Source organism: Dromaius novaehollandiae, chromosome 6 (assembly GCF_036370855.1).
Source record: "Dromaius novaehollandiae isolate bDroNov1 chromosome 6, bDroNov1.hap1, whole genome shotgun sequence".
Taxonomy (NCBI): domain Eukaryota; kingdom Metazoa; phylum Chordata; class Aves; order Casuariiformes; family Dromaiidae; genus Dromaius; species Dromaius novaehollandiae.
In genome coordinates, this window is record NC_088103.1 from 23956482 (window position 1) to 23983602 (window position 27121).

The window sequence follows — 27121 nt, forward strand, 5'->3', positions numbered from 1 at the left end:
GTTGGGCAGCTTCTCAATCTGAGCCCAGCATTGAGTGACATCTCTTTCCAGTTTAGCCCTTTAAGCCAAAGCTGCCCCCATGCCTGTATGAAGGCCAGTGCAGACAGAAACAGAGAGGAGTTACAGGACTTTTTGCTTGGCTGACATCAGAGCAACACAGCTTCACAGCTTCCCTTTTGGTAAAGCTGGTCCAAAACAGTCGTCTCTTCCTTTCAAGTGACAGGCTAGCTTTGAAAATCAGCGGAGAGAAAGATGCCTTTTATTTCTGGCAAAATGTGTGGGATTTGAAAAGCAGGGAGTAGAGGATCAAGTGGTGCACTGGGGTCTCACAAATCTGTTTGGATTTTGTCTGTCCTACTTCTGTTCTTCATCGGCAACTATTAAATCCAAAGGTTTTCCTAAACACAAATGACTCAGAAGGATCACGCACTTATTAAAGACCAATTTTGTTAACTCTCTCTTCTTCTTTTCACTTTCCACATAACAGCATAATCCCATAGCAAATCTCTTACCAACGCACAGTATCTCCTGTAGACATGTCAGTTTTGTGGGACAAGCGTCCAGCCCAGCAATCCAAGGTTGTCCAAACAGTCTATTTTCTTCCTCAATTAGAAAGTGGAAATTGTGCCCAAGTAGGAATCTTTTTAATCTCAGCAGTGATACCTAAGTGCCTGCCTTGCTCACTCCTGATGAATACAGTAGCTATACTAGGTAAAAAACTACATGGAGCAAAGCCTAATTTTCTCCCAATTCATACTTCCATTTCAAAATCTGAAGGCAACTCTCCTACAGCTGGCAATGTGGAATGAGCAAGCTCATGCCACACACTCCTCCCAAGCCATTTCACCACATGAAGGCAGCAGGCAAGTGCTTTAACACAAAACACGAGACTTGACAGACTTTTCACCTTAACCACAGTTTTGACTTTGTTTCTTTCCCAGGCAGCGAGTACAGAACAGCATTGTAGAACTTATTTGGTGAAACAGCACCCGCTGGCATTTGGAAGGCCACCTAAAACACCCACAGGCTGCTGCTTCCATTGATACACATGGCATCCATCCTCACAAAACCTCAACCATGAGCTCTCAGTATTGCACAAGCAAGAGAGGAAGTGTAAGCAGGTGTAGAAAACCCCAAAGTCAGAAGCAGAGCAAGGAAGGTGTTAACCACAAACAGCTTTCTCTTCAGTGAATTCTTGTCTGTTCCCCAAAGCAGGCTGGAGACAGTACACACATTAAAAAATATACACTATAAGAGTCTGCAGGCATCAGTACACCAAACCCAAATCTAACCCTAATGACTTGGGAAAGTCACTGCAGCAGCAGTAACCTTGCAGTGCGCTATCTATTTTTCAAAACAGATTTTGTATATAGTAATATAGATTTCAACCTTAGAGGGAGCAGCATTCTCACATCAGTGTCTTGGTTAAATTCAAATGGCATTTCCCTCCTCCCCCTTCCACTTTGGCTTCGATTCTTAGACAGATGACACATGAATCCTAGACTGAAAGGAGACTAAATCATGCTATACAAGTGTGTTCAAAGGAAGTACAGGAAGATCAACAACAACAAATGACAAATTATAAAGCTGATATATCAAATCCTAGTAAGTTTTAAGTGTAATGAGTTGATTTGCAAATATCCTTCACTTGTTCTAAATTCACAAAATATGGCATTTCAAAAGCTGTTACATTTCATTATAATGGTAACTAACATGATACTGACTTTGTAACATACTTTAGTAGGTTCAAGCCATTCTTAAAAATAATATTAACATAAAAAAATCAATTAGCTTAACTCAGTGCTGAAAAAATCCTAAAGCCCACCCCTTGAAGCAAGTCCCTTTATTAAAAATAAGATAGAGCCCCACACGATCATAGTATAATCCATTTATTAGTATATCTTGTGAACTATTGGTGCTAATCCAGGGGACATGACAGTTTTGGCACTTGACTGATTTCAGAGGTACTCAGCCTCTGGTTAGTAGAAGAGGGTTTTAATAGGACTCGGTGCACTACTACACAAGTGAATGGTTCTCCTTGACGTGGGGAATGAAGTATTTTCTGAACAAGTGAAACTATAGCCCAAGGGATGTACATCGGTGCAGGCCACAGTGCCTCATTCCACAAGGAGCAGTCCCAAGCTCATTACCACCACGGCTGTCCTGCTCCTGTGTCCATATTCTCTAGTTGCAAGAAAATCCTGGGGAATCTATCGAGATGGTGTTAAATACCACAGCACCGTTCATCCATCAAAAGCTTTCCTCAGATTGCTGAATATAAACATTAAAAATTGTCTTCAGTGGTTGATGGATCACAGCAGCTCTTTTTGGGTGAAGAGACTTCAGGATATTGGCTTCAGAAAGGAAGGAGGCAAGACAAAAAGCAGGCCCACTTCTCTTGCCTGTAAGATAGCAAATGTCCACGTTCCTGGTCCCTAACCAACCCCTCCATTAATATCTTTGAGGAACTGATCTGTTATTCTCTACTACAAGAGTAATCAACATCTTGCCAGGCTAATAAACAGCTGCCTGATTAACTGCAGCGTGGAACATAATTCATACAGAACATCTGAGCAGTGCTCAGCCACAGGAAAGGGATAAACCTTTAATCCAGGTCCAGCTGGCCAAAGCCTGGACTGGTGTCAAGACAGGGCTGATGATGGTGCCAGTGCAGGCACAACAGGTCAGAAAGGCATTGGCATGCGGTAGCATTTGTAGAGCACTGGGGTGTTGTGTTCCCTTAGAGAGAGAGAACTGGAGCATCAATAGCTGATTCTTATGCCCTTAGCTGGGCTGTGTTTCCACTCCTGCCAGTGCTCCCACCCAGTCCTAGTGACATTCCCTTTCCCACGCAAGCAGCATGCGTCCCACTGCTCTGGGAGCTTGTCTCACACAGTGTAACACAGGTCATGTCCCCATGGCACAGTGCAGTGGCCAGCAGCAGCAAAAAGCTGTCAGCTCCTGGAAACGGTATGGGTGCATTAGCCCTATCCAACTGACTAATGCTGCTAAGGAGGACTGTATCAGTCCCTACAGGTGTATCAGCCAAGGCAAAGCTCCACACAGCTGGTCAGGTGTTCCCTTCCCAAAGATGCATTATAACACACAGATATACCTACAGCAAGTGCTCTGAGCTCAGAGGAGCTGCTACACATGCCTCAGACAAGGGGTGAATTAACCTTGGCTGACTTTCAGCCCTTTGTAGGCTAAACTGCCACTAAGACCACACCAGCAAGTTTAAAGCTAGCTCCAGCCCACATGCATAATTTACACATAGTGCTAAAATCACTGACATCATTGCCTACTACAGAAAATAATACTGAAAATAAACAGCAGATGGCACAGCCTCCTTTGGCAAACTGTACTTGGTTCTAGTTATCAAAGCTCAAAAATCCATCAGAAAGAGAAGGCATGGAAAGACAGCATGTCATTAAGAGACCTAGACAGTTTGGGTTGAAGAGAGACAGAGAAGACACTGTTTTAGAGAGTAGACGATCTGTAAAGTAATGAGTAACACAAAAAATATAAAGCAAGGACCCTTATTTCCACTCATAATGGAGAACACAAGATAGAGAGGATTCAATGAAAATGAAAGGCAATTCATTCAGGAGCCATAAAAGGAAAGAATGTGCTATGGAGAATAAAATGATATTGGGTCTCATTGCCAGAGAATACTGTGGCTGAGAGCTTAGCTGGATTAAATAAAGGGATTAAACATTCGTATGAAAGATGAAGGCTGGTTACATTAAATAGGTTTTTAAAAAGTTAGGGATATAAACCTTCACACTTTAGAAAAAAGACTCACAAAAGGACAGTACTTAGTGTTTGTACAACACCTTGAGTAATGAGTTCTTGTATTTCTATTCTTAATAGTAATGCAAACGGTGAATTTAAAGGGGTCAAGAACAAAATTCCCCCCATAGTAATGGCTGTTAAAACATTTGTCCAGTTCACAGTCACATGTACTGTCCTCTGAAACATCTGCTGATGGTCGCTGTTAGACACGAAATACAGTCCTAGAGCAGCTGAGTGCCTCATCCAGTCTGACAATTCCTGTAAGCCTTGGCAGCAAAGTATGTTAGTTTGGTTTGGACCACTGTCCCAATTTAAACAGTAAAGAGCAATAATGCTGCTCTGAAACAGGTTAGGACAATTGAGAAGAGTATTTACACGATTGGCTATGGTACAAGTAAGGTGTAAAATTAGGTGAAGGAGATGAGATACTTCCTTCCCTCCTCCTGGCTCCTGCAGGATTAACAGAATGTTAATTACAGTGACTCTCAGCTGTCATAGTGACAAGGTCTAAGAGAGGGAAATACTCTGAACATCGACATGGGAATTTCAGAAGACAATATCAGACCTGTATCTCACTCATGTTACATGGTAATTTTTGCTAACTCCTGAACAGCACCAGTGAAGTAGTCTTAGGGAAATAACCTTACGCTTCCAATCCTTTGAGTGTTTCTATGTCAGTTGGGGTTCTGGGCATAAGTAGGAAGAACAAACCAGGTTAAGCTAGAGACATAGCAGCACCCAGGGAACAGAAACTCCACCTGAGCTGCTGTAGTATTCTGTCTTGGGGGAGGCCGAAGGTAAAAGCCAAATCCCTTTGTGTTTCCTAGCCAGTTACTGTTCCTGCCAGTGTGAAATTTGGGATTCAATCCCCTGCAAGACAAGAGGTCTTTAACATAAGTGTCCTTGGTCCTACTGTCATTTTAATTCCTGGAAAATAGTGAGCAGTTTGCAGCTTGGGTCTTGGGGACTGTCTGCCAGCAGCTGTAGGACAACACAGCCAGTGTGGAGCCAAGCAGAGCACTACAGAAGGATCAAGCCTAGCACTTCAAACAGGGTTGTCAGCACAGGCTGCACTGCAGACATTCAGCCCCTCAGGGAGAGGCCCTAACAGATCAGATCGGTCTCAAAGGCCAAGTTGCAGGAATTCTGGCATTGCACATTTTAAAGATTTCTAGAAGCCTTTAAAAAATAAGTTTCCAAGCAGGATCTTTGAACAGGCCATTGCAGCATTTTGTAATCTAACTGTCCTGTAATGACTGGGGAGAGTAAGTGCAACTGATTAGTTAAGCATACACACAGAAAAATAAGACACCTAACCAGGTCAGCACATTTAAGTTAAGCTATTCTATAGAAGCCAAATAAAAGCAATCACTGCCTGCTGAATCCAAGGCAACTTCTAGGACTCCATCACTGTATGTCCTGTAACATGACATTGTTAATCCACAGGCTGTGCTCTAACCTGTCTTCTAATTCTTGCCCTATCAATATGGACTTACGTATTATACATTTCAGTGCCATGCGTGCAGACCTTCCAGACAGCAGGCCAGTGTCCGACTCAGTTACTGTCTACCCTGTAGTGTGTTAGTGAACCAAAACATGTACATCTGGCATAAGTTCCATGCGTCCCATCTTGTACTATTACTCCATGTTCAGGTCTTTGGTCATGCACCAAAGCTTACTGTCCCTGCTCCTGAACAGGCCTCTCTCCTCTCTGCCTCATCTTCACACAACTAGAACACACTATATTTTTGTACCTACTCAAGAATAATAAGTTAACTTACAAAATAATCAAGGCCTGTGAAGAGGAAAGAGTTCATTTGCTTTGATAAGAGGGGAGGAAGAAACTGAAGTATTCATCAACTCCTGCTTGCTTTCAGCATTATTTCTGTTCAGGCTGAGAGTATCTGATCCTAAAATGCAGCCTGATGTTACTGCTTGCATACACTCCAGTTAAGCCAGTTTACTCCCACTGAGAGGGATGAAAAAAGATAGTGCAAAAAAGAGAAGAGAAAGGATATCCAAGAGGTTGCAAGAGTAGCACACACTTCAGGAAAGCAGGAAGCTGCTTTGCCACACACTTCGTTTTATCCATCAAGCAAATCACTCACTCCTGGCGTTTCTGTTCTGTATCCATACCCCAGGAGTATTTGTGTTTCATGGAACTGTGAACACAGACATATTAAAGGCTAAGATCACAAATACAGTCCAGTTAATAACTATGATGTACTGAGAGAAATTCCCTGCAGTGCTGCTAAATTGTGACTCACAACATCTGAATGTTTGAGATTAACGTTACACTTGAATTTAAAGAAAAATGATACATCTATTAGGCCTTCTGAGGTCACATTTTTAAGTTCTTCTTAAACATTTTAAGGGCAAGAAAGCTATAGTCTCTTAAAAATTGAGACTTATGTTCACACAACCAACTGATTCCAGGAGCTGGTGCTTTGTGAAAAATGAAAAAACCCACTGTATAGTGAGAAAGCAGCAATAAAACTACAGGATCTGGCAAGTGGAAATGTGTGATATTAGGTTACAACTGGAGGGACAAGCATCTCTTCACAGAGACAGATACTTTCAAAAGGACCATGTGGGAGAAACTTACTATTTGGAAGAGAAAAGGTTCCCCCTAGAGACATAACAGGCAGGGAGGGGAGGACTGCTGGCTTGTTCTTCAGCTCAGGCAAATCCAGCTTCTGATTCCTGGAGCTCAAGAGAGCTATGTAAAAGTATCTGAACATCTCTGTATCTGAAGATCTGAAGTATCTATGAAAAAGCATGTGAAGAGCTCCACTATGCCACAGCCTGATGCTATCTCCCAAGCATCTCACCTCTCCTTGCAGTCTCTTTCAAGTGTGCAAACATACAAAAACTGGGGAAGAGACTTACAGAGGCAGGTATCTCCACACTCCTACCATTTCTGTGTTCTGGGAAGCAGGGACAAGTGTGACTGCATTACAGGACTCAGCCAGAGCAACACAGACTTATTTGTCTTACCAGTGTGCACCTGCTTTCTCTGCTAAGAGATTAAGGACTAAAGTGAAACCAAAGACTTTAAGAAACCAGCCATAACTGTCTCTCTCCAAATGCTATCTTAAAGTTTTCCCAGTGTCCAAAGACAAAATAAAAAATCTCTGTCAGGCACAGGCCAGAAGCTACAGCCCTCAGCTGCTGCATGGCAAAAGGGATCATATGTTGAAGATCCTACAGCTCAGACATTTTCATTTTAGCTTGGTCACTTTCTTGATCCAGGGTACATACTTGCTGACCTTTGTGTAGACACCAGGGGAATCTTTCCGGCCACAGCCATAACCCCAGGAAGTGATCCCCAAAATGATCCAGCGTCCATTTGATCTCCGACACATGAGCGGCCCACCACTGTCACCTTGGCAGCTGTCCACTCGTTTACCTTCAGAGAGGTTCCCAGCACAAATCATGCGGTTAGTGAACTTCTGTCCATAACGGACCTCACAATCTTCCCGTGGTAGAAGAGGCACCACCCCCTGTAGTAGCGTTCTTGAATAGGACTTCCCTGGAATAGAACAGAACAGCTGGACCAATTCATATATGGAAAACAGCAGGCAACCCAAAGCAAGTGCTCTGCACAAAAAACAGATATACTTTTCAAGTCAAGGCTGTGCCACAAAAATAGGCCTAGTTCAGCATCTCTGAACCACTAGAACTTCAGAAAACAGTACTGCAAAGCCAGACCGCAAAAAAGAGCTGTAAGATCAAAGAAATGGGGAAGAGGTTGGAGAAAGAGGGTCAGATCAAAGGATGACTCTTATTCCTGGTTCTGCCAACAAGTATCTTGAACCTTGTTCAAGTTATTCTGCCTCTCCATTTCCTCATCTGTAAGACAAGGGCAGTGTTTTCTCAAGGGAATAAATGCATTAATATTTGTGAAGTGCTCAATCCTCAGAGAAGTTCTGGAAGATGTTTCAGAAACATCCAAGTATTTTTCAAAAGGAGTTCACTTCATCTTTGGCCAGACTCGCCTCTATTTGCTTGAATCTTTTTTGAACCCCGGACCTGCTCAGAACATAATCTGCAAGTGCTATATTAGAGTGCAGCCTTTCTGTGCCTTTACAGCAAGTCCACAAGCTAGTAGTGTAACTTTACCTCTCATCTGGAAAGCTGGGTTTGGTGTGTGGGAGGGATTCTGGCCATTAATTCCCAGTACAGCTTAAGGGAGTGGCATGGCTAAATTGCTCCTCGATCTTCCCCAGACACCCCAAAATGACATGTGCACCTGGCACAACTGGCTCCAAGCACAAATGTATATTTTCAGTTAAGCACTTGGGTAACAGCCAGGGAGACAGCTGGGAAGGACGGGTAAGTCCAAGATCAACAGACAAGCTCCTGAGGCTATTTGCCTTTTGGCAGCAAGTCTTTCTAGACATATGGATTTGCTCCAGTCACAGCAGCCTCAGAAAAGCCTCCCTGCCCAAAGCCCCACACTGCATCTATGAACCCCAAATGGGGGAGGACTGGACAACTGGTCAAAAAGCTTTGTTTAGAGTTTAAAGCTGTCTTCAGACCTTGCTAATGCATCCATGTCAGGGCTCCACCAAGCCCAGCATTTTGAAACACTGCCTTGAGAGAATTAAATAATTAATACTTTCTAGAATAGTCCCTCGTCCCTTTGACCCAGGAAGCACCATAGCAATGGGCTGCAGAATGGCAGGTATCGGCTGCCTTGAACCTAGTGCAAAAACCAATGTCAGAGCCCAACGGGAATGCTTTGTCCCCAGTCCCAGGATCAAAATCCAGGGAGATTTGACACAGTGACCTGGCAGATGAGAAAGACCAGCAACTGCACAGGAAGAAAAATGGGCTAGGGCTGCTCCCCAGGCACATGCCCTTTACGAGGAAGGTAGTCTGAGAGAGATTCCCCCTATCACTAAGCCCTCATTCAACTACTAGAGTAGCATAAAGAAAGCAGGAGGTCATGGAAACATGGAGGCCTCCCTGAACAGTGTGTATGGGCTTTGTACACCAGCTCTGCACCAGGATGCTACCTAAGGGGTGTGCTGTGGGCAAACGTGCGCGGAAGGGAGGGGAAAGAGGAATGTGAGCAGATGGCAGCATTCCTCTCTCCCACAGCTTCAGAAGGATGCTGTGGTAACCCAAACTTCCACCATTAGACAGGCCCAAGAGAGCCTCAAAATCAGAAGAAAACACAGAGGCACAAAGTTACCTTTCTTCCCTGCTCCTTCAGTCCATGCACAGAGAATAGGAGCATTAAGAACATGGCGTTGAGTTGTGCAGATGTAAATTAATGGCTCTTGTAGACTGAGTCCAGATTTCAGCACCTTTTTTGCTCCTCAAAGCTCTGTCACTCACCTGTGTCTCCCCAGCCAGAGATGACACAGCCTTGCCTGTTGATGTCAGATTTCTCTCTCCTGTCAGGAAGGCACACAGGCAAAACATGGCGATTGAAGGAGAGGCAGCGTCCCTCTCTGCCCCGCATTCGGACCAGGGCAATGTCATTGTCATTGCTGCTGGCCCAGTAGTTCCTGTGGAGGACAATCCTCTCCACAGGCAGCTCCCTCTCAAACTCATCCTTCACAGCTGTGTGGTAATCGCCTACCCGCAGCAGATAGCGTCGCACATCAACACCAAACCTGGAGAAAAAGACACCCAAGAGGTTGGTACTCCTGCTGAGAGAGAAACACAAGCCTCAGTTGCTAAGAGACTGAACCACTTCCTCACAAACCTACAGAAACAGCAGCTACAGGACTGTGGTTCCCTTTAGCAGATGGGATAATGCCAGCTTTTGCAGCCGAGGGGTACCGCAGATCGCTATATGCAAGGCTTTTTCCCTACAAAAATGATTACAACAGTTGCAACAGACTTTTGATCTTACCTGCTCACTGTTCCTTAAATCACTGGAAGAATAGCAAAATGCTGGTTCCCTTTAAGCTGTAAAACCTCAAAGTAGGTGTAAGCAGTGAAGGATAAAGCCAGCCTATATCTAATCATCCCCATAAGTGCTCCCAGATCACACATCATAACCTGAAGGTCCTGGCTTAGCAACTTTGCTCCTGTGGTTCCACTGGGGTGAAAGGATACCCTCATATGAGGTTATCTTCTTAGTCTTTTACTATCCCTTGGTGCTCCTCACTGACAAACACACCTTTTGAAGCAGTGGGCTGCAGTTACTACCCAGCAGCTGCTTATCAGCGTTGCTCCACACAGCAGACGAGTATCTCTATGAAAACCTTTCAACCGTAGCGAAGCCTGCCATGGCCAACCGCCTCTGAGAGAGAAACAGAAGGATAATAGGCATCACATACACAGGAGCCATTTTCCTCTTTTCTGATCCACTCCGTCCCATCTTTCCTCAGCTGCCTTACATTCTCCTCTAGATGGACCCACTGGCTCAAATTCAGTTCAAGAATCACTGGTGGAAATGTGTTAATCAAGTCAGCATTTGCTAGACTATTTCCACAGTCTGTAGGAAAGCTTGGACCAGCTCTGCCTTCCCCAGCAATGACAGGGTAGTACCTGAGAGACTTGTTTCCACCTATGATCCTTTTCTTGCGACGGTGAAGCAAGCGCATCCCACACATGCCAAACTCCGGACCTGCACAGCAACATTAGAACAGCTGAGTAGACACTTCCAGCTTAAGTATGAAAAACTGCTATCACAGAACCAAGATATCATTCCCCTTCCCTGAGGGCATTAATCCTCATGGTAGTTGATTGCATTGTGTTGTGCGTACAGAATTCATAGAACATTTGTTCCCATGGGTTTCCTCACTTTGAGTGGAGGTGCTTACCTCCAGTATCTGTAATCCTATGCCAGGAACAGGACAGCTACAACTATTTTCTCAGTATTCTAGAAACCAAAGTTTGCTCACAGTTACTGCTCTAAGGAAGGGTGCAGTGACTTGGCTGCTGGGAAGTTCTGCAGGCTCAGAGGCCTGAAATGGGTGGAGCTCCTCAGACTCTAGTTTGGAGCACCCTATGCTCCAAAGAAAAGACAAGGAAAACAAGGAAAGTAAGTAGGAGGTGCAGGACAGGACATGCTTATTTTGTAGCTTCATCAAAAAAGGGAAGAATTACAGGCAAAAGTGTAAAGTATGCACTGCAAGTATCTTACAACTGGAGTCCTAGATTTCTGAACGCAGGAAATGGGCATGTCACCTGCTTTCCTGATATCCTGGACCTTCTCTTCCACATAGTCGCAAATCACACCAGCATCTTCACTGTGCCAGCAGTTATGAATCCCAGTGTCAGGCCTGACACATTCCCCCAGGGTGTGCTCCATGCCACTGCATTCTACATTGTCCAGATGGATGGGCCCATGGCCTTCACCAAAATAAGCCATTCCTCTGGCTTTTGCTGCACCACTGCAATGACAGAGAGGATGGCTAATCTGCAATGAGCAGGAAGCAGGTGAGTCTGATACATAATTATTTCTCTTAAAATGTGCTGGTGTATCACTCCACATACACAGCACTCCAGCATTAGCTTTAGGTAGTGTGAGAACAGGACCCTACTTCCTCAAATATATGCAGATACATGAAAATTAAAAAATAGAGTCCCCTGGAACAGGTCTGGAAAGAGCTGATTCCACCTGAGAGTTTTTCCTATCTGTAAGATGCATCTACTGGATCTCTTACCTGAACCCCAGTTGCCTGCAAACCACTGCAGCATCTCTGTCTGTCCAGCCATCATCACAGACACTGCCCCACTGTCCATTCAGGAACACCTCAACTCGGCCCTCCTTGGTGCTTTCTCCATCCACCAGCCGCACAGGAGGCCCTGCAAGAGAAAACACATAGGACACTGTAAGCAAAAGTACCAGAGTGCATGAGGCATCTAGAACTTCGGTTCTGTGGGAAAAGCTGAATCCCAGAGATCAGTAAGCACCCCCCCCCCCCAAAAAAAAAACCCCAAATTTTAATATAAAGACTATGCCCCTCATTTCACTTTCCTGCTGAATCATAAGACTACATGGATATTAATTTATTTAACACAGACTGGAAACCATTAGTAGATCATATTCTGGAAGCTGAGTAAAGAAGAGAACAAGAACAGAAGGAAAATATTAACTGTTGAGCCAAGATGGACAAGCTTAAACATATGCTAGGAAGGGTCTGGCTGTATGTCCTGTGGAGCAACAGCTCTGTGGCCCTGATCCAGGACATCCAGGGCTAATGGGAGGTTCATGACCGGAGGGCTGCTAGGACCCTTTCTCCAAAAGCAATTCCCCTTACTGAGGCAGCACAGGGAGAACTCCCACATCTGCCAGAGTCTCCAAAGGAACAAACCAACAACTGACACTTTCCCACTGTCCCAGGAAAGAGGCAAGGCAAGTTACCCAGGTTGCCATCAATGACCGTGTTGCTCTCAGGGGAACAGCGGACTCCCACATCCTCAGCATGTGAACAGTCATGCTGCCCCCAGTTGCTATGCGGACAGTCCAGGAGGGAGAGCTCTGTCCCTGTGCAAGCCACATCATCCAGTAAGATAAAACCTTGGCCAGCAGTATAATCCCCTTCAGAGGCCAGAGCAGCAGGACCACTAGAGGAAAGAAACAGAAACATCCATTAAGACTCACCAACCCTACAGAGGGACTCAAGCTCAGATGCAAAAGGAAGCCTCCTTTCAGAGACCAAATGCAATAGTGGTGGCCTCCCTAAGCCACTCAGTGACCCACAGGATGGCAGCCAAGAAGCTGATATCTCACTGATTTCAGCTTTCAGGGAGGCCTGTTCAGATCAGTTCATCTTCTTGTGTCCAGCCAAATGCGCAGAGTAGTACAGAGGGCCAGCTATACCACAGGAACTGCTTTGCAGACATGAGAGAAGATACAACACTTTGGGGAACAGGTGGCAGAGGAGAGGAGGCATCAAAAATATCAACATTTAAGTAATTCTGTTTCATTTTATAGAAAATGCTACCTGGAATTGAAATGCACAAAGCCGCAAACTTCTAAACACATGAGGTGACAAACACTATATGCAGTTTAACTCAAAGGGAGGAATTTAGTCAAGTATTTTTTCAGCCTGTAAAGCTGAAATTTTACAAGAATATTATAATCATACTAAAATGTCCGCAGAAAGCTTTATGGGCCCCGAGACTACAGTATCCTGATTTTAAAAATCTTCCCCCAACTCATACCTGGAGGGACATTCCACCGTGGACTGAAAGAACAGCATTGTGAACATCCCTCATATTACTCTTTTTTGCCCTAATGGTCTTCATTCAAATACTGAAGCACGTGACCTAATTTAGCTGGCAAAGTAGATGGGGTGGCAGTGCTGAGCTGAAACAGCCAAAAATTTAAGGAATGTTAAGAGAACTTTCTAACTTTGGTGGAAATTTCACAAAGATAGTAGTACCAAGCCTAGTATCTACTTTCAAAACAGGCCAAGGCAAGAGATGAAAAAGATTTTTCCTGGGAAAGGATGTGGGCACCTATTAACCTTTCCTGAATAAAGTAGTATAGTGGCAATAACCCATCTAACAGAGACAGCATTGAAGTAGTAAGGCGTAGCATACTGCAGTGAAGAGGCATGGAATCTAATCCTTGAAATTAGGAAGCACAGACACTACAAAACACTCTTCAGTCCTACCTGAAGCCCAGCTGCCTGCAGACCACCTGGGCACCGAGATCTGTCCAGCCATCATCGCATACTGTGCCCCAGTCTCCATTATAATAAACTTCTACCCTGCCTTCATTGGGGCTGCGGCCACCAGTCAGCCTGACAGTGCCCTCTGCAAGGGATGGGAGAAGCAAAGATCAGCAGTCAGCAGAGGAGAACAGAAATGGCCCCTGCCCCACTGCCAGAGACTCTGTACAGCCTGTGAGTGGAAGAGACTGAAGATATAGATATCTATGTATACTCAAAAAAAACAAACATTCATTGCTCACAAATATGCCCATCTACCAGGAAGGATCCACCTCAGCCTTTCCATGACACTTGTGGAAAGCAATGGGAAGGCCACCTAGCCTGGCTCTGATTCATTCCCACCTGCTGCTTGCTCTCTGCCTCCACAGCTGGCAATCCTTGCAGGAGCTGCACACAGAAGGACTGCGGGATCCTGAAGCAGGGAGGCTATCTGCTGAGCAGACTGTGTAATATGGGAATAAGAAAGGCTGCGTCTGAGTGGCATAGAGCTATGGATCTGTACCTGTGAAAGGGTCACAGGAGACCCCAGCATCTTCAATATGGTCACAGTTTTGTTGTCCCCAGTCACTCTTCTTGCACTGGTCAAGTGAGAGTTCATTGCCTGAGCACTCTACTTCATCCAGCAGGATTGGGCCAGATCCCTGCCCATAGTGAGCCCATGACAAGGCCTTTGGGTTTCCACTGCAAACAGCACAGATACATATGCTCAGTAAGGAAGGATACAGTCTTGTTCACTTGGATTTTGCCTTGCACAGGGACTTGTCTACACTAGGTCAGTGTCCTTCCACAGTTAACCTGTATTTCTGACACAGTGGTGTTGCCAATTGTTAACTAAAATGTCTCACTGGAAAAAAGTAATGAGCCCTTCTAACAGGTAACAAAAACCCACCCACAACATGAACAATTCAAACCCTTGAGAAGTTCTGAGGACAATGACGTTTCAATCTCAGTGACAGGCAAAACTCCAAAGGTTTGAGGGATCTCAAAATTGCAAACATCTCTTAAGCAATTCTGTACTGATTTGATTTTCAAGATTGCTCAATATACAACGGCTCTCAAGCGAAGTGCTGAATGGCACAGGGGAGAATGAGGTGTTCTCTCTTGCTTTGCTGACACAAGAAAATAAAGACAGTCAGTGAAACTGAAGTTTTTTAAACAAATGCAGTTCACGTATGGAAGTCACCATGGTGAGCTATCACTGAGACCAAGAAGACAGAAAGATTCACATGTATGCAAAAACACTAGACAGGGATAAATATAAACCAACCTTGGATGAGGATACACCAACTCCTTTTTCAAGGCATATACCTGTAATTAACTGAGAGGAATGAAGTACAAAATTCCTCTGTGGCATGATCAGTCTTGAACTATCTTCTCCAGGGTTTCTGTACACTTCCCCTAGAAACGGCTTGTACTATATTAAAGGGACATGCTCTCATGTTCTTCATTCTGCCCACCTTCGTTCCACTCCATGATGTACAGCAGAGAAAATACCTGAGTCCCAGCTGCCTGCAAACCACTTCAGCATCCCGGTCATCCCACCGGTCATCACAGATGGTACCCCATTTGTCATCATGGTAAACCTCCACTCGTCCTTCAAAGCTCTCCTTTCCCCCAACCAAACGCAGTGGCACACCTACACCTGTGCTTCAAGAAAGGGAAAGAGAACAAAACAGAGCAAGATAGAGACAAAGCACATCCAGCGGCTGAGGGTGTAGATCTATTCACTAGCCAGAGGAGCTCCGAGGATGCTCTCATCCCATCCTAGCACACCTTCTCCTCTCAGCCCCCTCCCCCAGGAACACTCATGACTGCAGCCCACTGCTGCAATCATGCCACTACAGTCATGCTGCTGGCTCCTGGTCCAAGTAAGGCTCTCTAACTGGGGACTACAGTGACAAGGACCTTGCTGCCCTTGGGCAGAAGCCTGGTTTGACAAACAGAGGACTAAGCCATAAGTAACTGCCACCTTGCAGTGATTTTAGAAGTATGCTCACTTTGAGTTTTGAGATGAGGAAGGGATGGATGATTTCCCACTGGAAAGAAGGCATTCCCTTCTACAGCAGGTGCAAGTTGAACCTGCCCCAACAATTGATTCCTCACAGCTTCACAACCTGAGGTTTTACATCTTATCAGCAACACTGGATTTCAGGTAACTTAAACCCAAGAGACAGGGAGAGAACCTTCCCTGGAAATTTACCTTCTGGAGGGACACATGTCACCAAGGCACTTCTCTGGTTACAAGCTCCTGACGCAGCTTCCTGGTAACCACACTGCAGCAGAGTTTTCTCATCCCCATGGCAGTTTGCTGACTGCAGGTGCAGGGGAATATGCCACAATGCAGGATGACTCCTTTTCCCAGCTGTACCGATCTCACTGGTACAGAGAATGCAACAGAAGGATGAAATGTGGCAGTACTGCCTGACTCACTTGTTTTCTCTCAGTTCTTGTGACTCTCCAGCCCAGTTGTGGCATTTCACACCCAGTGAGCCCAGCTGATTGGGAGTGCATAATGGGGTGGCCATTCACAATCTAATGGGAAAGCACAAGCAAGCACAAAGCAATTCCCTTTTCCTAACACATTTTGTCTTGCTACTTACTGCATAGGAGCTGATCTGGTAAGAAATGGCACCCTCATTTGAGAGTTTGACGGACAATCCCATCAACAGATTTTAACATGTCAGTACATCTAACACATCTGAATTAGCTCCTTCCTTCCCTGTGGACCTTTAATCCTTCCTATTTGGAGGTCTGAAAGTCCAGATCTGTGATTCCCAAAGAGGGTTCACACCTTCAAGATTCCTAATAGACTACTGGTAATAGAAAAAGCGGATATAATCTCACAACTCATTCATCACAGCCTTGAATGCCAAGCTTCAGAAAACAGTGTTTGAAACAGTTCTCAGCAAATGCTGATGGGGGTCAGGTACAGCCATGGAAAGAAAACACTAATAAATGATCCTGCTAAGTGGGAAATCAGCCCACAAAACAAAATCCTCCTCCACCAGCCAATTAATTATGCCAGAGGGACAGTAACTGGCGAGACTGTTCTCCCAAAGGCAACGTGAGCAAGTATGTCCTGCAGCCAGACTGAGGTTCCCACCTGAGACCTAGCTGCCTGCAGACAACACTGGCATCCCAGTCAGTCCAGTGGTCAGCACAGATGGTGCCCCAGAGTCCACTGAAGTACAGCTCCACTCTACCGCCTTCAGCCAGCCGCACAGCACCTTCCAAAAGAAAAAGAAGCTGCTATTTTCTGATGGAGACTGGTGGAGGTTTCAGACAGCAAGTGTTGGACTTGCATGGAGCCGAGCTGAACTGGATCTGGCTTCTCTCATCCCTATTTTGCTCATGCTGCCACTGAAATGACCCATATGAAGAAGTAGTGGACCTGGCCCCTTCCCAATTCCAGCCACTGGTTGCTTGGGAAAATGGCCAGGGCTATGCCCTTTTCAAAGCCACGGTCACATCAGCAGGAAATGTGGGCTCTGCTGGCAGCTGCAGGATTCCATTTCCCATTTTGTGAAAGGGGGATGAATTTACACGGCACTTTGAAAAAGTATATGGAAAAGGCAGGCTCTCAAATTCCCACTGACACTCCACTGCTTTATTTTCCACCAACCACCTCACCCATGAGAGTCACTGTCACTACAACTAAATGTTCAGTAACAACAGGTGAATCCTTCTTAATGACACTAAGAAACACAGGTGCCAGTGTAAATGCCCTTTTAATTACACTTCATTGCAAATCTCTGCCACTATTTAGAAAGCACATCTCCCCACTCAGTTATGTATGGGAGAAGCATACACCTTGCTTAAGCCAGCAGTACCTCTGGGTATGCACACAGCCCATCTTCACCTGTCATAGCCTTCACTTCAATGAAGCTATCTTTGAAAGTGCTTCCACTGACAAAGAAAGAGATTCTGTCATTTCACTTATTAAACCGGTGCTTTATTTGTTCTCTAAAATGTGGGAAAACAAAGGAAGGTCAGAAAATATGAGGACAAATGCAACATTTTCAAGAGCATTGCACCAGAGTCAAGTGTATTAACACAGAGCTCAGCTCCCTTCTACACACTGAAATAAGCAGCAGTCCCTGTGCTGGCACCGCAAGGAATTTTTAAGGAAGCCTGGGAACCACCTTGCTGAGCTCTCTTACAAACCTAGGCACAAAATGATTTTCCTTATTATAACTGAACTGCTACAGTTACATTAGGAGAGCTCTCCTACGGACCCTTAAGGAGTAGGAGTGGGTTGTTTTCAGCATAACTTAAACTGTTTTCAAGTTGCATAAGTTAATAATAAAAGAAGCTTCCGTGTATGAAAATAAAAAGATCTATACAAGGCATATACAAGGCATTATGGCTACAGCAGCTTAAATCCACCCTCTACTATATACAGATGTTCTTCTCCCACACAGACTAGCCTTCAGTTCTAAGTCTTTCGACAATTTGAGACAGTCATTATACTGTGCTTCTTCCACTGGGTGCCCCACCTGCTGTCTGCCCCAGTCTGTGCAGCACGCGTTTCTGGCCTGACCTCCCTGAGACAGCACAACCCAGGCTCTAGCAGAGATACTCAGCAGCCCTTACCCTGGTTACAGTCGCAGTTAGCCCAGCCGATGGCCCCTGAAGCAAGACGGTAGAAGCACCAGGGCGTAGTTCCCCCGTCTGGATTCCTGCAGTGGTTGTGGTCCCCTAAGCCACGGTCTGGGTATTGCTGAACATAATCAGGGAACTCTGCCCAGTTCAGGCACTCTGCCCCAGCCTCAGTGACTGCCAGCGAGCCATTGTAATACCCGAGAGGTCCGATGCTGCACACACTGGATGCTGGGCACAGAAAGGAAGCTGTTAGCATCACCTAAGGCATCATACAGTGAAGTTCAGATGATGCAGGACACAATCAGCTGTTTTCCTGGAACACCCTCCATGCCTGCAGTCTTGATTGCTACTTGCCTGTTTTATTTTAATTATACTGCTCTTCAAGGCAGCTGCTAAAAGAATATTTATACACACTATTGAAAAAACAAATGGGTCTCAGAGCAGTGAACTGCCCAGACTTCTGAAACGTGCATTAACTCTGCAGCCAAACATTTGAACTGGGGCAATTTGAACTGGTTCCCACTACTGATCATCTCAATAGAAATATTCACATAACTCTGGGGCAACACTTGAGCTTAGCACACGCTTATCGACTTTCTTCTCCACCTGCTCTTGTTCCTGAATAAGATGCTCTTAAAGCTCTTCAAAAGATTAAATTCGTGTCTAAATTGACAGAGATGAGTTTCAAATTAGCTGCAATTTCATTCTGTAAAGCAGGAAGGTGGGAAATTACATAGTATTTCATCGTATACGTGCTCCTTATATACATTAGCATATTAGCTGGCTTGTCTGAACTTGGCCAATGTATGGGAGGAGAAAGGGAACCCATTTCTGCGGGACTGCAGGTGCCAGAGTTCCAGGTCAGTGCTTATATGAAATACTTCATGCAAAAAAACCCCAACAAAACAAAAAACAAAAAACAAACAAAAAACCACCCCAAACCAATTAATTCAATATGGTCTTTAGCAAAAGAAGGAAAGTTTCCTTTCATGACCTTGGAATAAGAAAGAGGGTAAACAGAACCAGATTCTGTGTGAGGGCAGGCTCTCTGGAGTGCATAAAAATGGGAAAAGACGACTCAGAAATGGATAATGAAATAATAGCTGTATTCATTGAATAAACGAATAGAAGCCAACACCCTCAGAAAACCCTTCTGCAGGAAATATATGTAGGGCAAACATCAGGCATGCAAAGCATCTTGCCATTTGCCTTGTACCCATAGGGAAACCGTCAAGCCCTAACAGGGTGACACCTAAAGAATAACTACAAGGTTAAAAAAAAAAAAAAAAAAAAAAAAAAAAAAGACAAAATGTTACAGGTATGTGTTTGGAAGCCACACTATGCTCTCTGGATTAGCTGGAACCCCAAGAAAAAGGGGCCTATGAGAATTCGGTATTTATTAGAGAAGAGGAAAGGTAAGTGTGTAAAAAAAGCTTGAGGCAGAGAAAGAGATGAAAGGAGAAGAACATGTGGGAGGAATAGAGAATTGCAGGAGTATTAGACATGAAGAAAAGAAAGGAGTTTGACCATTTGGAGGAAGGAGATAAACAGAGATTGAAGTGCACAAGAGAAAAGATGATCAAAAAAATGATGGAAAGAAAGGAAGAGAGCAAGATAGTGGTTCATCGTGCCTGCAGTCTCGGGTCACCACTGCAGGAAAGAATCTGCCTGATGACTGAATTACTAACTTCTTGTTCTTACCTGCACTCTGCAAATGGTTTTGGCTGGGCTGGGATCCCAGGAGAGCCTGGGAAAAGAAACAGAGCAAAAGCAGAGAGATGATTATCCGATGAAATAAACACGGGCATGTCCTGAAAGCAGCTCGGCCTTTTGCTGCTTTAGGCAAATACACCCTAGTAACCAGCTTCTTTCCCTGTTCTCCCCATTGCTCTTCCTCAAATCCAGTCGCAGCTCTGCCCACAAAGAACAACATGAATAATTACTGTCCTGCAGAAATTTACTCTCAACCTAAGCACTACATTACAGGGCTGTGTTTGTCCTTTGCAGGGTTTCAGCCCCAACGCTCTGAGGAAATAGAATGGGAAACCTGAGAGAGATGCATATGGAAAGAAAAGCTAGAAGAAAATCATTGTTAGCAGAAGAAAAATAATAAATAGCTACTCATTCTCCCTTCCTGTACAGGGCAAGCTATCTATGGCCACAGCAGCAGAGAGCATCTACCTGATGGGATGATGCCGCCCCTGAGGATCCCTGTCAAAACAGTAATAAACATCCATGTACAAAGTGGCAAACATCTGTAAGAAAAAAATCCAACAAAACTTTGAGAATTTTGGTTTTAATGCATTTCAGGCCCTGAAGGGTATAATATGATGTATCTTATGGTGATATTACCAAAATAGGGTTAAATAGCTAAGAACAAAGACTATGAAACAAAGCCCAAAGAATTCCAGCATCCTGTCCAGCCCCAAAACTGCTTTTTCTCTTGTAAGCATTGCTTTCAGTGGTTATAACCTGGCTGCTGGCTGAGAGATAGGGATCTCGACTTCAACACTATTGCATGGTTTGCAGGCAGGTGCAAGATCTTCACAGACCCAGAGTGAAAAGAAGAAACTTTACATGCTTCTACTAGTTCCACATAGTCTAATTAATTTCTAAATACAGCCACTTTTATATGAATAAGGAGTTCTAATCCATGGAGCAGAGGTGTGCATATATAAAAAACAGCTGTAGAAAACAGTTTTGTTTTTCTTCGAAATGCAGTCATTTTGCTTCTCTCGGCTTTCTCTCTCCCTGGAAAAAGGGGAGAGAACAATTTAGAATTAAACTGCATTACTGATGTGGACCAAATCCATCTCCAGAAAAAGCAAGGATAGTTCCCATAGATACCAGAAAAGAATGATACCTACTCATGGCAGATATCATTTAAAAATCAAGCTTATGATTAGAGTCCAGCAAAAGTTGACGACAGCAGCCAAGCTCCAGGATCACCCTCCAGAAGCAGAATGTAACATTGCATATTGAAGTGCAACTCCTGGTATGGTTTAGAAACAGCAGATCAGATCTCAGATGCACAAGGGGATGCACAGGAAAAAGAGCAATTAATTGACAAATTCTCTTCAGCCAAAACTCCATCTTTCTGCATGTATTGTGCTGCTCTGAGCCCAAATAACGGTCTGTAAACCAGCAACTCTGAAGAACTCATCTGAGGATCTCAAAGCTCTTTGCAAAGAGGAGAAGGTGAGCTGAACTAAACTTAGGTGACTGCCCAAGATCACACAAGACAGGTGACTGAGGCACGATCCAGGTCCCCTTACTCCTAGCTTACAGTGTGCATTTGCATGCACATGCAAGCCTGCATGAGATGCAGGGATGGGTCAGACTAATAAATAACACGCTATACATAAAATTGAACCTGCATTTCTTGGACACTAACCATAAATGAAAGGACTGCAGTCCAAGCAATATGCTTCCTTGCTAACTAATGATTAGTGGCTGTCAGTTCCCACAGCAGTTTCCAATGTCCCCCAGCACTCACCATCACCACTACCAAATTTTATTGCAAACAGCCTGTGCTGCACTCGCTGTCCCATGTCTGTGTGGCCATAAATCATCTGTCCACAACAGCAATAGGGATAATCAGTCAATCAGCAAAGCACAGAAACAAAGGATCCCTCCTGCCAGGGTCACTGCAGTGCTTGAGAAACATGGGAAACCTGAGCCAAAGCATCTGCAAGCTCTTGTGCATCCTGTTTTGCTTTTTTATTTCCTTTTCTGAATTTCATATGCAAAATGAAATAAACCCCCCTCCAAACCTTTAACCCTTCCCAGAGACCACAGCTGCCTAGACACTTCAGAAAGCATACTCAGTAAGAACAAGATCCACTTACAGCAAGGTTATTAAAAAAGCCATGTGACTTCTTACCAGCAGATAGGAGAAAAATAATTTCTTACCTCCATGCATCTGAGACAGGACAATAGACTCAGGAGCACTACCAAGAGCCTGACCACTTTGGGGATCTCCATCCTTCCTGTGCAAAGTGGGAAGAAGCTTCTTCAAGCTTCACGTTCTTGTTCTGCTGCCAGGCTCAGCTGCTGATTCCTCCTCTCGCTCTCCAGCTCTGCTTCCCCGGAGCAGGGCACTAGCAGCTTTGCACGGGAGGGAGCAGGATGCCTCTCTCATTTCTATGCGGGAAAAGGGATGGAATGAAAAGGATCAGAGTTGCCAGCAGCATCTTGTAATTTCACTTTTCCCTACCTCTTCCCCACCTCTTCTCCTCAATTCTCCTCTCTGGAAAGAGGAAAAAGAGGGGAGAGAAGAAAGGAAGAACATGCCCCAGAATTTTTCTATCACCTTTAAAAACAAGAGGCAAGCGCAGACGGGTAGGGTACAGCCCTCAGCCTCCTCCCGCACCTCAGCTGTTCCCTCCCTCTCCTTCCCTGTCCCAGCCTCTCTTGCTCTAGGTATGCATTTCTCCCTAGTGCCAGCCTCCGCCTCTCCTCTCCTGCCTATCCTGCAGCCTAGCCAGCAGATCTCTCTTCTGAAATTCCTTCTTTCCACAGCTGACTCTTCTCCTTTCCTCCCCTCCCTCAAGCACGAAAGCTAAAGCTACAGTGGGGATCTGGGGCTCCCTACTGCAAAAGCTCCAGCAACAGAACTGAAAAGGGAAATGGCTTATGTGCACACATTTGCCAAAGATTAGACTTGTTGGAAGGAATCTGGACTTTATCCCCCCACTGCTGCCTCCTTGATTAGCTGCTTGCAGTTCCCTGAGGTCAAACCCTTCTCAGATTTGAACCCAGTTAAATGGGGCCCAGAAAACTTTATATTAAGCAGCTTTCAGATTTCCCCAGGAGACAACACAGGTGCCACAGCCCACTTGGGATGCACTCCCCCCTTTCAGCCCTGCACCTTGCCATCATTAATTGCCTCCAGAGATCTTTTCCATTCATTATCTCCTTGACCTTGGGCTGGGGCTGCAAAGCTATTTTCATTTGATTGGCTAGGACACTTTCCAGAAGGTTGATCGTTATTGTACTGCTATGAATAATCCTATGGTTTCTTCAGTGTCCTCAGCTTAGTGCTCCTTCATTTGAATTAGGGCTAAAGGCTACAACAGTTTTAAACATTATTAAATCTAAGGAGGAGATTGGTAAATTTGAATCTATTCAACCTTGGAAATTCTTTACACATTCCCTGCACTACTCCTCAGCTCAGTCCAATGGGCATTTCCTATATTTATACTCTGATTCCTGAAGGATTAACTCTTCTTGGTGTTCTGCACCATGAAACACCAAGGTCAGCTTAAAAAAAAAAGCTCACTTCTGGCCAAGACTGCTGAGAAGCATTTCCCAAGTCCTTCAGCATAAAAACTAGAAATACACTGATAAAAATTCCTTGGCTTGATGAAATCTCCTTTTCATTTATTGCCCATTACTCACATCACATGACAGTTGTGTTGCCTCATTCCTCGTCACTTATCAATGCAAAACAATTCCACTACATGCTGGATCCCTTAACAGAAGTCACTGAGTGCGAGGAGGGATCAGTTTCTTGAGTGGATTTGTATCACACCACATTCTGGACACAGTGGATTTGGCCAAGAATTACACTCAATTAATTAGTAGCAAATCTCCTTATATGGTCATAGCAAGGGAGGCAGATGCTCAGGGCAACAGAAGCTGGAAAAAGCTTAGATGCTATAGCATTCTGTAACTCTCAGGCAGCTCTGACAAAACAGCAAAATAAAATAAAAAAGGGGAATGTGTTGGAATTTTAAAACCACTCACTCCAATGAAAATAGGAGGAAGGGATGTACTGAAAAGAGTAACAGAAAATCCACTAGCATTTGGAGAACTCTTTAATCCTCAGTCAAGATTAGAAAGGTTGTTGATGCACTTTCAAAACTCCCATGAAGATGCTCACCTATTTATTCCTAAAAATGAACTCTCTAACAGCAGCATCATACATTTAGATGGGGAAAGGAACTGCTGTATTCAACCTTTTTCTGATACAAGAGGGTTTAGTAATGTCTACCAAAAGCCTGCACTAGGTGTCTCTCACAGTAGCTTGTCAGTTGCTTCCCTCTCAAGTCAAGGCTTTCCTAGATATTTTGAAGTGTTTTGTTCTCAAAAGGGAACACAGACCAGTGCACTAAAGCAAAAAGAAGTACAAGTCTGGTATTCAGCTTCCAGAGAAACAACAAACCATGCAAAGATATACTGGTCTTTGCAGTAGTCTCCTCTGTTGTGGGTCCTTTGTTGGGAGTATCTCCCAGTTGCCAAGACCTCAATTCTACTTTTCTGTTTGGCATATGTAATGATATTTCCTTGAGGTAGGCAGATTTCAGATCTTTAAAACCTTCTAGTGGCCAAATGGCCCTCTCCTTCCTTGCCCATTTGCTCATACCCTGCTACTACCCAAACAAGATCAAAGATCTGCCTATACAGAAAGGGTCCAGTATTTAAGCGAGCATAATTTTACAGCAAGTTATACTGGTATCAGTCCCCTTCTGGACTCTCTTTCTTGGCTTAAACATCTCCCAAGACCAATATAACTATGGCAGTTTAAATACATTTTACCTTATCTCTAGACATGATACCAAGCTAGAACTTTCCTGTGCAGGCAAGTCTGAAATAGCTGCTATTACCTAAGTCCACTATTTAACACTTATTACCTTCTCACCCTGATATAAGCACAGTTCTACCTCTTTCAATGATAATTTAACAGTCTATGATTCCCTCCAGAGTCTTTCTGTCTTGTTTTTTTCCAGATTATTCTGTACTGACCCTTCTGAAGAATAGTACTCTCCTCTAAAATGCTCTTGGCTTTCAGGTATTAAACTCATTTCTCCTTAACTGGCAAGACTGCTATTCATCAAAACAGCTGAAGACCATGTCTTTTGATTAAAGGTGCAACATCTTCACCTGTCTGGGCTAAGAAGCAAGGAAGTAAAATTGCTGCTTGCCACACTAGGAACAAGTACTGGTCAAAGTCAGTGACAAGACTGTCTGTGAGTGAAGAACTGGACCTTAGTGCTTTTGTTAGTCTCAAAGCTGCTTGTCAACAAACAACAGAAGGTAGAGCAAATATGGCTAAATATTAGAAACTGACAGCAAGAGCACTTCCTTCACAAGAGGTTGTCCTTTGCTTTCTCCAGTAACCATTTTCTTGAGAAACGCTCACCTAAAACATAGGTACTATAAGCCTTCCTCGTCTGCATCTACTGAATGCTTGTTCATAGCTAGTAGAGACTGTTAATCTGTATCAGTTTTGCTTGCTGGATTACTAATTACAAACTCACAGTAAATTTGTTTCTAATCGATAACCAAGTTGCACATTTGAAAAGAAAAAAAAATGTTTAAAAGCACGACAAATTTTTCTTAACTTCTAAGGACATCAAGTATGCAGATGTCAAAGGATATCTGCTCACTAATTGATAGCCCAGTTCCAACAACAGTATTGGAAAGCAAAGGGATTTAAAAATATTGGAATAATCACAGCTACTATTTAACAAATCTCAACAACCAAATAAAAACTTGATGATGCCCGCTCTGGGCCTGGAAGCCAGTAAGACTCAAAAGAGATAGGCAGTGGAATTAAACTGTCTCTTTTCACCTTTCTGAACGCTAATCAGAGTTACGGAGTGGATGAAAGTTAACATATCCCTTTACATCCATGTATTTGTTGAGATCCTCTAAGGATTTCCTGCCCCGAAGCCAGGAGGCTGAGGTCTGAGGTTCAGGAACATGAAGAAATATCATTGCTTCATCCATAAGATATCTTCAGTGAAAACCTAAAAAGAAAGGTAGTTAAGAGCAATCATACCCAGAGCTGGTATTATACTCAGGTTGTAAGGAACAAGAGTAAGACCAAGGAATTCCAGGAGATTTGCTTAAAACCTACAAATCCTACTTAAAAGGGTAGAACAGCTAGTCAGCTTTTAATTCTTTCCCCACCATGCAATCACATACAGGTCTCCACAGCAATGTCCTGAACCAGCGGGTTCAGCACCAGGAGGAGCAGAACCAAGTCTTCTTCTGTGCCCCAGCTACAGGTTCTGCAGCGGTAGAAGTCCATCACTAAGAGAGGACAGTGTCATTCATTGTACAAGTTGCTCACATTAACTATTAATGGAATGACCCTGACATGAAAGTGTCATGGAATGTGTTTATATATCCCATATAAACTTAACAGTGAGACACAGGGAAACTGTAGCAGCTCAAACTGCCAACGGCAATCAATAACTGGAGGTTTTTTGGTTACGGTATGAGATGCTGAGCCAAATAAACTGCCAGGTACTTTTTAAAAACAGCATTATAAAACCTGGGTGCATCTGAAGGGCATTCTCTCTCTTCCTTTCCTCCTCTAAATAAATGTATTCCTTTAAGGTCTTGAAAACCTTTAGATAGTATTTTAAGGCTATAGTAAACATTTAAAAGCTCAGAAAAGAAGCAACTGTATCTGTGAAACTCCCTGTGAAGCAGTAAAATCCAAAATTAGCTGTCCAGATTAGAGGGAACTGAGCAAAATTTCAAAAGGAAAAGTATGACAAAAACGTATTAGGTTCTCTTTTACGGCCTCTTATATAATGAGACAGTTCTTCAAAGACGCTAGAATCTGGTACATCTAGCGTAAGATGTGTAAAACTATGCTTGATACGGTGAGTTTTAGTAAGAAGGAAGAAAAACACATCCTCAACAGAAGTGAATTTAGAATTCATTAGTTCCTCGCTCCCACCTTAGCTTGCCTTCTTCAAAAAACAAAGAATTAGCAAACCTCTCTCCTTCTCATAGAGCATCTTTTGGATTGACGATGCAGAAGGCAACAGAACAGAAAATGTTTTTCCCAAGCTTAGGTGTAGTCATCATGCTCTTCTTGACATTAAATCCTCTGAAAGACCCATTTATAGAACAATAGCAACAAGAGAATATACTACCCTGCAGGATAAGCCACTAATGAGCATTTGTAAATAACAGTTAAAAGAAAACTGCCTCAATAACTTGGAAGCATACAATTATTTTTTTACTAATTAGGTACAGGTCCTGAAACAGATCTGCCTGCACTTGTGTAGTACTTTTTCAAAACTGAAAAAACAACAAATCAAAACTAATAGTTA

At 43.9% G+C, this 27121-nt stretch overlaps 1 protein-coding gene across 1 annotated transcript; it reads right to left on the bottom strand.

Moving 5' to 3' along the window:
* Positions 1-1873: 1873 nt before the first annotated feature.
* LOC112980248 (neurotrypsin-like) lies at positions 1874-27121 on the bottom strand. The gene is made up of 16 exons (XM_026094959.2): positions 25621-27121; positions 21957-22187; positions 19746-19791; positions 18036-18272; positions 16546-16669; positions 15643-15818; positions 14937-15084; positions 13945-14123; positions 13386-13527; positions 12128-12330; positions 11427-11568; positions 10948-11153; positions 10306-10384; positions 9935-10057; positions 9142-9422; positions 1874-7327 (listed from the first exon to the last, which is right to left on the bottom strand). The coding sequence occupies exons 2-16, from the start codon at positions 22026-22028 to the stop codon at positions 7017-7019; spliced, it is 2469 nt and encodes an 822-aa protein (XP_025950744.2). The 5' UTR covers positions 22029-22187; positions 25621-27121; the 3' UTR covers positions 1874-7016.